This window comes from Rhagoletis pomonella, unplaced genomic scaffold (assembly GCF_013731165.1).
Source record: "Rhagoletis pomonella isolate Grant_MI unplaced genomic scaffold, Rhpom_1.0 Rhpom_scaffold_00061, whole genome shotgun sequence".
Classification (NCBI taxonomy): Eukaryota; Metazoa; Arthropoda; class Insecta; order Diptera; family Tephritidae; genus Rhagoletis; species Rhagoletis pomonella.
Genome location: NW_023458615.1, coordinates 155,146 through 167,297, shown reverse-complemented (window position 1 = coordinate 167,297; position 12,152 = coordinate 155,146). Strand labels below are relative to the sequence as shown.

The following is a 12,152-nucleotide window of genomic DNA, read 5'->3' as shown; positions in this document are numbered from 1 at the left end:
TCCTGTCATATTGTAAAAAAGTGCCACTTCTTAAGGAGTTCATCTATATTTCCTCATGGCTTAAATAATTTTTTCAACTACGCAAAAACTGTGAAATACTAAGAATTCGATAAAAAGGGTATCTAACTCTATGTCCTGTACGCAAAACTCTTTTACAGAGTCAGTAAATTGAGAAAAAGGAGTTGTAAGTTATAGGCAAAGCCATTCGAATATTGAAATTTATTGTTATTAAACTGAAAGTTATTTTCGAGATAATTAAAAACACTCGAGAAAGATTTAAGCCTTCTTTTTAAATAATTTAAGCTCCATCATATTATCGCAACTGGTACGTAACGACCCGGCGATATGCCCATAAAACGATTGATCTTTTTATTGTATTAATTACTTGGGCATATCAAACATTATGTGAAACATGTGAACTATAATTAAATTATTTTCTTCTTATTTTTTAGAGTACAGTTTATGCTAAGTTCCAACGTTATGTAAAAACCTTAAGAAAATACTAAAGTATTTTGTTTGAATAGAAAATTCAGTACAAATCAGTACAAATTTTGAAATATCAGGACATTAGCGTACTGATTGAAGAAATGAATAAAATCAGTACAAAAGCTGAAAAATCAGTAGTGTACTGATAAAACCAGTACGTCTGGCAACCGTACGTAAATATTACGAATGCTTTCCTACAATATCCAAAATTATTCGGACAGAGATTTGTTTAGTGCTTTACGAATGTGTTTCGTAAAATAAACGTAAGACTTCGTAAATTGTACTGAAAAAATGCCTTTCGTTATATTTATGTACGTATGGTTCGTAAAATCTTGTTGTGTTGTGAAAAATGTGTTCGTATTATGAACGAAAGTTTCGTACATTGTACAGAAATCAACACTACGAAAGATTTTCGTAGCACTTTTACGAAATTTTATTTTCAGTGTAATGTCACTACGCTTACAAAAAAAATTTCATCCACTTTCGTCAAATACTTTAAGAGAAAATGAGTTTTGAAAAAAAGATTGCTTAAAAATATATTTGTTTATAAAAACTTAAAAAATTAAAGTTTTTCAAAAAAAATTCTCAAATACCTCTCTCTAGCCACAAATAAACCTTTCTAGCCACAAATTTTCACGCAAAAATTCGAACTTGACTGAAATCCGAGGTCCAGTTGGGAAATTTTCACCCATATACATACATACCCAACAATCATTGCAGTAAATGTTTTTAAAAATAATTGAAAGTAAGTTTCCTATAATAAGCGTTAAATAAGCGTTTTTAATAAAAGTTTTTTCAAATAAACCTTTAATAATTGTTAAGGGCAAATGTTTATAAATCGCTTAAGCTTAAAAATGAAATGCAAATGCTAACGACTTGAAGCTGTAACTATAAAATTCTGTCAATAGTGACGTGTTTACGTTCTTAAAAATATATTTTGATTGTAAAAAAATAAAATAAAATCAATGCGGTAAAAATAAGCAGAAACGTGGCGTTCAAAAAGTGAAAAGAGACTATGTAAAGAAGTTGTAAATTTTCTTATGAATAGTGGTGGGGCGGTGGTGAAATAACACAAACGGAAATAACGCAAATTTGTGTTATTTCCCAATTGAATGTGAAATAACACAAATTTGCTTTATTTCATTTCTCGTTGAGCAATAAGACCAACTTTTATACTTAACAATTTGAGTAATAGAGCAAACTAGTGCACATATGTACGTAGTCACCCAGTTACATTTGACAAAAAGTAGTACATGGACAAGTTAAATGGACGAATTTGTAAGTATCTATACAATTTTGAAAGTGCCCGGCGTCGCGGCGGTCCGCGTTCGCGCGCCGCCCCGCGCCACCCCGCGCCGCGTTCGACGTCGCGCTCGCGTCCCCCGCCCCTCCCCTCCTTTCTCAATTATGTACTGGTGGCATTATAACCGTTAGAAAAAGGAAAAATGATAAAATAACACTAGTTCACTTCTGAAACTGCTTTTTAATGTCCAAGTAATGGGAATTATTGTGTATGGTGTTATTGCATGCTGCATCCCACCCATAGAGGAATTTACCAGGTGCCACTGCTTTATTTGAAAATTTGCCTATAAAATGCCGAATGTCAGAAAATAAAGCGAGAAAGCTGTTTTATTACTTCATCTGTTTATTGCGACATGGTCATGCAAACATTTTAAGGTTTTCCAGCAATGTTTTTAACATATATTAAAAAGCATGCAGAAAAAATTCATACAAAAGCGATATGTCCAATATGCGGAACAGTTTTGAAAGAATATTTTGTGAATATTACTTTCTTCATATGAATCATATCACATTTTTTGTTTAATTCAAGGCATATCAAACAGGTTTAGAGCATTTGAGCAAAAACAACCTTTGCCTGTATTTTGTTATTGCTTCTGGTATCAAAGGTGCCAAAAACTGTTCTGATTTTTTTCTGCTACATCAAAGCGTGCCATGCGAAATACGAAAAAGGTAAAAAATTTAAATTGAAAAAATGAAAATTGTTGCAACTTTCTTTCTTAGTAAATTGGCTCGCTTCTCGAAGCATTGATCCATCCTGTGCCAGGCCCAGTAATTAGCGGTTGTGCTGCTGAGTTGGGCGAGCTTTCCAAAAGCTGCTTTTTAATCGCTGGTTTTGTATGGAAAATGTTTCACATGCAAATAGATTTTAACAATTTAGAACTTTTGTGAGAAGAAATGTAAAATATTTGACATTTTCGAGAACAAATAATTTGAAAAAAATCAAATCAGCTGCTATACTGATATTACCTGTTCAATGTGCCTTGGTTTAATTGTATTTTTGGAATAAACAAAGTTCTTTTTCCTTCTGTCAGTAAACTGTTTTTTTTACAAACAGTATAAATAAGCAATGAGATATAAGGCAAAATTTGTTTTATTTCCAACCTTTGTTGGAAATAAAGCAAAACTCGGATTTTGGTATTATTTCCCATTTAAAAGTGAAACAAAGCAAATTTTGCGTTATTGCCGTTTGTGTTTTATTACACCCCCCCAATTCATTTATTTAAGATTAAATGTTTCCAATACAAAACATTTACATACATACATATATGTAGTTTGTACATTTTAAAACAAACAAGAAATAAATAAATGCAAGTACAGTCTTAGGCACATAGATGAGATCATTTAACAATTTTTGGTTGGATCAAAGAACGTAAATCTATAAGAATAGCCAACTCGTTATAATTGTAGCGAGTGTGAACATCAGGAGCGTGCTTTCTCTTTTCATCCAATCATAAAACGTATTTGGGCGAAAGAGAAGGCACGCTCCTGATGTTCATGATGTGATGTCCTGATCATTGTGTACAAATACAAGTGAGATATCTTAGCAATAGACGTCATCCTGGGCCACAGCTGCGATCATCTGTTTTTTAGAGTTGCTTATTTTGGTCTAAAGTGCGCTTTTTTGACCTGAGTTGCATTAAATAGTCTCTTAAAACTTGGTAGTATTAGTTGTTCAAATGGTAACATATATGCCCAAAAACTTGAAAAATATTAGATGATTGCTTTTTAAAAATGCTATTTATAAAATTTGGTTTTGATTGCGACATTAGAAATATTCAGATTATAAAAGTTTTTCACATATGTTTTAAGATTTTAAAGCTTTTAAAATGTACGGTAGAATGCAACAATGTGCTTGAATTTGTTTGCTTCTTCGTCAGCTTATTCGTTTGCAGACTAGAAAAATGGCGAACAGCCATCAAAATACTGATTCAAAATACACACAAATGGGTGCGCGCAGCAAAATTCAGCCCCAATGGTAAGTTCATTTCATCGTGCGGCGACAAGTTAAGAATTTGCGATACATTTTCAGGCGAATGTATGCGAACGTTCACCGGGGGAAGAGGTATGGGACGACAGCTGGCATGGCATCCAGACGGCAATCTGATGGCTTTAGCATTAAGTTGGAACCGCGTTAAGATATTTGACAAAGCTGAAGGCGAGCTAATACAGTGCATTCGTCGCGGAGAATGATGTTGCATTTCACCCAAGTGGAAATTTCTTGGTGACTGGCGGCGATGACGATACAATAGGATTGGATTTATTAGAAGGTCGGCCAATTTATACACGGTAGTAGTGCACTTTAGCGGAACCATATAAAATACATTTTTTCCTGTATTCAACAGTTGCCCGTTTGGAAATCTAATTTGCATACATTTGATGCCAATAGCGCGCAACAAACAAGCCAGTTCTCAAAGAGCCCAAATTGATTTTAGTCATGCAACAGCTCCACATAACTCCGCCATAGACACACCAGTTGCTGGAGTACCAAAAAGCTGTGATGACAGTATTTTAATTGATCCACGACAATCGGTGGCATATGGCATGCGTGATGGAAATTTTCTGGTGCTTGATAGCCAATATACTACAAGAGTGAAACGCTACAAGTGAAACGCTGTGATAGTATTTTTTCTCAAATTTTCATCTTTTATTTGCAGTTACATCCCTTCAGGCAAACGGTGACAATTTGCCACATAGTGTAAGTTGACAGGAGAAAAGAGTGCCACTACGGTGACCACTCTTGGTGATGTAGTGGGTATCAGTTCAGCTTTTGTTTACTTTCAGCATTCGCTAGCTTGTACGAAAAAAGCCGAATGGATAGGAGAATTACGGCGGCGAAATAATTAAAACGCCGCCTTTATAATCACGCGGAGGGCATTAAAAATACCAGAGACGGAAAATAAACATTATTTTTTAAATTTTAACAAAAAAAATTAACAAGTTTTAATCGTCGTAAAACCGTTATAACTATACTCACGTATTTGTGTTCGTAGTAATAAATTAAAAATAATAATAATAATTAATATTTGATTAAGAAGAATATTTCAGTTAAGAATAATGATCATTCAGGAAAACTCAAAAGCTATAGCAGCGTGATTTCCGTTGTATCCTTTTTAGAGGTAGCGACACCCTAATAAGAAGAATAAGTTCCAAAATTTTCACGTCAAAATTTCAGTAAGTTGCGTCTGTATGGCCTTTTCAATTTCATAAATAATCATTGTTTTTAAGCGGAAAAATAAAACTCAATAATAATTATTATCTCTGAGCGAAAAAAATAAAAATCATAAAATAATCATTATTTGTGATCGAAAAAATAAAAATCAAATAATAATCATTTCCGTTGAGCGAAAAATATAAAAATCATAAAATAATGATTAAATGCTGATTTAAATTATTTTACTCATAATAATTACCGTCCCTGAATAATACACACTTTTCCGTACGTCTTTACTCTAGAAAACATGAGCCGGCCATCGAAAATTATAAGTTCGGCGTAATAAAACTTCTTGCTCGGCACATAGATGTGAAACAGCTGATTTACATGTGAAACGTTTATAGAAAAGAAAAATAAAAGCATTTTCGTGTGTGAAGTGATTCGCGTTTTTATTAAATTGTGGACATTAATAAATCAAATAAAATGCTGGGAAGTCGGCGAAACTTAAAAAGGTTGGTAAGCAATAAAAGAAAAGAATTTTTATCTAAACTTCAATATAAACCAACCAGCGAGGTAGTGAGTGTCCCGGTAGCATCTGAACCACGCGATTATGAGTCTCATTTGCAATCAAATGCAAATATAGTTTCTGGAAATGATCCTGCTAACAGTGTGCGTCCAATTTCTTTAAAAGAGCAGCTAAAAGATTGGGCTTTGAAACACAAGCCAAGTAGGGAGTGTTGCAATGATATACTTGCAATTCTTGCTAGACAAAATCTCGATGTCCCAAGGGATATTAGAAGCCTCATACCAAAAAAAAGCAAGTTGGTTATTAAGAGTGTACCTCCTGGGTTTTATTCTCATTTTGGCATAGAAAAACAATTAATGTCTTTTGGTGATTATGTTTCTCAATTCGAAGAAATCGTTTTCGACATAAATGTTGACGGAATACCTTTGTTTAGAAGCTCAAGGGTTCAACTCTGGCCAATTTTGATAAGAATTTTAAACTTTAAAGTCAATAACATTTTACCAGTAGGTATTTACATTGGAAAACAAAAACCAAAAGATTTAGAAGTTTATTTGCTGGATTTTGTTCAAGAATATGATAATCTTTCGAAGACTGGTATTTGCGTTAGTAATAAAATAGTTAAGCTTAGATTGAGGGCGGTGATTTGCGATGCTCCGGCTACAGCTTTTATATGTGGCACAGTTGGACACACATCTTCCCACGGTTGTTCCAAGTGTACACAGGTAGCACGGAAAATCGATCAGGTTTTGACGTACACTACAAATTCAGACAAACTAATTACAGATGAAGATTTCACGGAGAGGCGACTGAAAAATCACTTCAGCAAAAAGTTTAGGTCAGAGGCTTCTCCCTTGGAAACTCTTAATATAAAAATGGTAAGCCAAATTGCTCTTGACACTATGCACCTTATTGATTTAGGGGTGGTAAGGAAATTTCTAATACGCTTGCTGAACAACAAAACCAGTTTGGAGTACAAAGCTCCTAAGGAAAATCTTAGTACCATTTCGACTAAATTAGTCTCCCTTAGAAAGTATATTCCACTAGAATTTTCCCGTCGACCGCGAGGTTTTGAAGACATTGTTCATTGGAAAGCAACGGAATATCGCCAATTTTTGCTTTATACAGGGATACTGGCATTAAAAGGAAGCAGCAGCTCATGCAGACTTCTATCGTGTCCAAGATCCTACGAAGAAAATATATCGCTTTGTCAAAATATGCTAAGCCTATTTGTGGAAAACTTTCCAATAGTTTTCAAAGAAAATAGTGTGAGCTATAATGTACACAGTCTTTTACATCTTACCGAGTGTGTAAAGCAATTTGGTGTTTTGCAAAATTTTTCGGCCTATGGCTTCGAAAATTATCTTCAGATTTTAAAAGGCTACGTAAAAAAACCACAATGCGTACTCAAGCAAATTTACAATAACGTTAAACACGAAAACCGTCCCATTTCATCACAACAGGAAGGATTTGTAGAAGAGAAAAATCGTGTTAAAAAGTTTGTGACCTCAGAATATATTTTTAGTACCAAATTCCCTGATAACTATTGCTTTATCTTACCGGATATTCCCCTCACAATCAAAAGTTTTGATAAAGAGAACAACCTTGTAATCGGAAAGCGATTTCTAAATCAAACGCATTTTTTTAGTCAGCCTATAGATTCGTTAAAGCTTTTAGGAATATGTTTAGTCGATGAAAATATTAATGACTTAGAGGAGAGTTTTCCCACATCCAAAATTAAATGCAAATGTATAGGCTTACCATATCAGAACAAAATTTTGTTAGTTCCAATCCTACATGGCTGCTTTTAAACAAACACAACTAAATTAAACAATCGAAAACCAAATTGCATGCACACATATATAAGTTATATAAAACTCTAACTTACCTTTTCTATCAACATTTTTCAAGGGAAATCCCAAAAATGCAAAATCGAGCATTGAAGCACCTTAACTCAAAGGACGAACAGGTTCTACTCGAAGGTAAATATTTACTACATTTAAGATTTCCAGGTTTTACGTATTAACTTCATTTTATTATAGGTGAAAAACGATGTGAAAATTGTAAAAGGTTAGAGGACAAAATTGATCAAAAATTCCAAGAACTAGCAGGTAAATGCATATTTCGAAGCAGCTAATACTCACATTGCCCAAAGTTCAAAGAAATATTTATTGTATCTTTATTAAAACTATTTCCGATCATTTTTTCCAGATAGAACGAATCATCAAAATACAATTATAATGGAAGCTTTGGCAGAACAAAATGTCCTAATTAATAGGCTTATTTTCCAAGATGAAGAAAACTTGAACGTGACATCCACTTTCCCAATAAAAAGCGATAATGAACTTAAAGAGCTAGACCAAAAAATTGATGATTCTAACATTAAAAACTATGTAAGTATTTGTAAAATTTTACAATAGTAATTTTTAAATTTATTTATATACTTTTGGTTTTATTTTTATTTTAATAGGTAAATATAGTTAAGAAAATTATTTGTAATAATTTGCAGAAAAACATTGACCTACTATTGGAGCCTGAATTTCTTTATGAATATAATATTGACGGTAGTCATGGAAAGAAACGATTGAAAGAGTATAAAATGTTTGAAGTTATGAAAGGTTTTCTAGAGTAAATTGTGGAAAGTAAATTTACTAATTTTTATTTTTTCTCAGATTGCGTTATTTCGATATATGGCGCAGAAGGTGCTGAAGAAAAAATACGAAAAGCGATTCATTTATCAAAGAAGCGGCAGTTAAAAAAGTTGCTTACGAATAAAAGAAATGCCACCAGCGATGATAATAAATAATGAGTATAAACTCTTTTAAAGTCCATTGACGAAATTCGATGAATTCTTAGTTTTAAAATGAAGTTTTGTATTATTTTTCACATATTTTTCTTTATATTAATGATTCAATGATTTTCTAAACAGGATACAAGAAAACTGAGTAAGTGTATGGTGTCTTTTAATATTAGCATTGTTTTTCAAACTAAATTTTATTTTTTTGTTAATTTTGCATTAAACATGGGCTAAGTTTTAACAGACACCGTATAAATCCAATTTTCGAACTTTGTACGAAATATATGAGTATTTTGTAGTTTCACCTAAACTGCAAACTTTTTAATAAGAATTTAATAAAAATCGAGTATGTAGTTTTATACCCCATTCAAATTTAGTATAATAATGTGCAAACTTTAAATGTCTTAAAGTACATACATATGTACATAAAGTATTCTGAGGTTTCTCTTTATATGGAAGAAAATGCGTGACACCGACAGCATAAAAATTATCAAAAATCAACACGAACTTTAAGACATTTAAAGTTTGCACAATATTATACTAAAATTGAATGGGCTATAAAACTGCACACTCGATTTTTTGAAATTCTTATTAAAAAGTTTGTGGTTTAGGTGAAACTCCAAATTTCTCATAAATTTCGTATAAAGTTCAAAAATTGGATTTATACAGTGTTTGTTAAACCTTAAGCCATATTTTAATACAATATTGATTAACAAAAAAATATTTAATATGAAAAGCATTGCAAATAGTAAAACTAATCATCGTATATCAGTTTTGTGACTAAGGGTATATTAATATGTTAACTTCGTTATTAAATTGATTATTTTTTGCTTAAAATATGTAACAAAATAGTAGTAGTCGACATATGACCACTTTTGAATATTATTCTTTTGCGTGTTTAATGCTCGTTAATTTTTTATAAGGGAATAGCACATTAAATAACAGGACCCATATATGTACATATGTACATAAATCGAAATGTAAAAAATGTATATATATTTCGAAAATAACTGAATTTCTTTCATTTCTATGAATAAATAACGTAAAAAAATTTTAAGAAATCATCAATTCTAAGAAGGGCAGGGAGGTATTCGTGATAGGTTCTTTTAAACAAGTCACGAAATGGGTAAACGGGGTTTGCCAGGGGACAGGTTTTCTCAGGTCGTCACAGTTCTGCCACCGGAGTCTCTATGCGGTGGCAATCGGTCACTGCCAATGACAACTCCGTGTTAAAGTTGCCGGTCGTTTTCATATAATTGAACCGGAACTGTGATCGGTATCTTCTCTTTCAGACAGGTATGTGATATATCCAGTGCCGGTGCTTTTGCCTGCAGGGATTAAGAAGCTCATAGAGGACAGAGCAGTTGGTGAGGAAGGTGTCGAGTTACTGCTGTACTGCAACTGGGAAAATCCGCATTTCGCACGTGCTCCACTCGTATGGAATAGTAGCTTATGTCGAAAGGCTGGTTTTAGTATAATGCAGCATTCGCAGCATACCCTCACTGGCGCCGAGCCGTTGAAGAAATTTTGGATAAATAAACGTGCAAGAAATAGTTCCGATACTAGCACGTCCATATTCTTGTTAAGGGTCATCAAAAAATTCCATGTGTTGTAAATAATAAAGGCAATGCCGGATTATACTAAAGCCAGCTTCCCGACATAAACTACTATTCCATACGAACACAGAAATATAAATGTATCTAAAACTGAATAACTCAAATCAAATTGGATTGCATTTGCATAATATACCTAATATTGGAATCTGTTTTGATCGTAAAAAATACAACTTGCAATCATTTAGATTATAGTTTTGAAAGAAATTGATTGCAATCGTAAATTATGTAAAAATTGTCAATAACAATCTGCCTAAAATTTCTTTTCCCCATGTAACGGTTATAAAATACGTTAAATCCGCACTATCTGCATTAACAAAAAATATACATTCGAATATTTAAAATAAACCGATTCATATTTATTTTCTAGTAAGAATTGTTTCTTAATTGAAAGTATTTAATACTAATATAATGTAGTGGTTAATGTTTTAAAATGAATTCGCAATATGTCCGCAGCTCAGGTTGATTTAAAGAAATCCGTTTAAATTTTTCGAATTACATCTACTTGAATACAGGATAGGCAGGGTTGCATACAAATGGTAGTTCCGTAAATATTTAAAATATGTTAGTTCATTCAATATTTGCATCTGGGCCAATAAATAATAACAAATATAGCCGAAAAAAACAAAGTTTCAATTAAAACGAGTTTTTATAACCCCCCATAAAATTCCGATTAATTTTAAATACGAAAATAACGATATTTTTTCATGGAGATTTATTTTTTTAATATACCTTGTTTATACCTACACAAAAACCGGATTAGCAAAAAACCCATTGGACTCAACATATATTTCTTTACAGCATTTATCCCCCTGTCTTTATAGCGCACTCGATAAAGTCTTATTCAAAAGTAAACAAAATTGCTATTTTTAAACGACATTTTTTTAATAAATAATTTGCGCGGTTGACAGAAATGGAAACAAACAATAATTGTAATTTATTATAACAATAATACGAATTTAAAACGAAAACCAGCCTATTGTCACTTCACTTTCCAATGGTGCTGATTGCTGCAAGAATTATTTAGCGATTTAGAGCATAATCAACACAATATATGCACATAAATATGTATTATTTCACAGATCTCAGGGTCAGCTTAGAAATACGTTACCAAAATTATATAAAATTTAAGTAGGAATTATTTTTATTTATTACGTAAAAGCGCTATCTGACCCAATATGATAAGTATATTTCCCCTAAAGTTAGCCCATTTTATTTAATTTGTCTCTCGTGAAAATATATATTTTATTTATAATTTTCAGATATGTACATATATTTTAAATTTTTGCTTTAATTTTTGTCTCCTTTTAATATTTAATTAGATACCTTAAGATTAAAATAAGCTTAAAACGAAACAGCACAGCAACCCTTTTCTGTTCATCTTGAGAACACAAAACCCTCTTTTGTTAAAATTCGGCGCTGCACAAAATCCTGGCTTTTATATTTTCCAACAAAATATCACTTCGCAACCCTGGATTTTCACGAAGCGTTTCATTCGGGTCGTAGTTTGGCTACTTCGGGCCATTCGGTCTTGTATGCCATATTGGCTGCCATATTGTTCACACTGTCATCGCCATATTGAACACCCTGTCAACTATCTGTCAACCCTAAGATATCTCACTTGTATTCTTCCACAATGGTCCTGATGTTGTCTCTTCTTATAGATTTACGTTCTTTGGTTGTATGAATTATATACAGTATATTTTGCTTTGCTGCCTTTATGCTTAAGTGCACATTTAAGATACCTACCCCAAAATGCGCATCAGAGACATTATTTTTAACATTTATAAGGAAACTGCTCCGATAGATGCATTCAACATACCTGCACATTGGCGATAGCTGCCTTAAAAATTGTGCAACTAGTATCAATTATCAAAGAAAGTATTACGTTTACCTGCACTGGCCTACAATTACCTAATTTTACAAGCTTTTATTTATTTTACTCATATCGCAGAACAACGGAAATGGCTATCAATTTTTCTAGTTATGTAGATAATAAGATACCATTCGAAAAAAAAATTTCGCTTGCATTATTTTCTACGTGATAAGTGCTTCTCTATTATTTGGTTTCATAGGGATTCGGATACCTTCCTCATTGAAGTAGTAAAGAAAATTCGCTTAAGTGCCTTTTTCGGTTAGGTGCACAAGTTTTTCGTGCAAAGAAGGATGTGCAGCTAAGCAAAATCTACTGTACATACATGTTATGTAACAATAAGTTTAATTTCTTAAAAGTAAATTTAAATCAATTAATTACACATGCAATCTTTCATTTTTGTTTGC

General features: G+C 32.5%; 1 protein-coding gene across 5 annotated transcripts; it reads left to right on the top strand.

The window, feature by feature from the left end:
- Positions 1-4,492: 4,492 nt before the first annotated feature.
- On the top strand, positions 4,493-8,644 carry LOC118749826. 5 transcript variants are annotated; one of them, XM_036484605.1, is made up of 7 exons: positions 4,493-4,959; positions 5,242-5,451; positions 7,374-7,444; positions 7,505-7,573; positions 7,674-7,855; positions 7,933-8,063; positions 8,135-8,270. In XM_036484605.1, exons 2-7 carry the CDS (start codon positions 5,423-5,425, stop codon positions 8,169-8,171), a joined length of 519 nt encoding a protein of 172 aa, XP_036340498.1. In that variant the 5' UTR covers positions 4,493-4,959; positions 5,242-5,422; the 3' UTR covers positions 8,172-8,270. The 5 variants fall into 5 exon arrangements, with proteins under 5 accessions (XP_036340498.1, XP_036340493.1, XP_036340496.1 ...); XM_036484600.1 differs by having other exon boundaries at positions 4,496-4,959; positions 7,933-8,080; positions 8,135-8,644; XM_036484603.1 differs by having other exon boundaries at positions 4,497-4,959; positions 7,972-8,080; positions 8,135-8,644.
- The last annotated feature ends 3,508 nt before the right edge of the window (positions 8,645-12,152 follow it).

Bases quoted from the DNA above. Each gene is read 5' to 3' on its own strand.
- LOC118749826 (XM_036484600.1), top strand. From the start codon at position 5,423: ATGCTGGGAAGTCGGCGAAACTTAAAAAG. The intron at 7,856-7,932 runs GTAAGTATTTGT...TTATTTTAATAG, and splicing joins ATTCTAACATTAAAAACTAT to GTAAATATAGTTAAGAAAAT. The intron at 8,081-8,134 runs GTTTTCTAGAGT...ATTTTTTCTCAG, and splicing joins AATGTTTGAAGTTATGAAAG to ATTGCGTTATTTCGATATAT.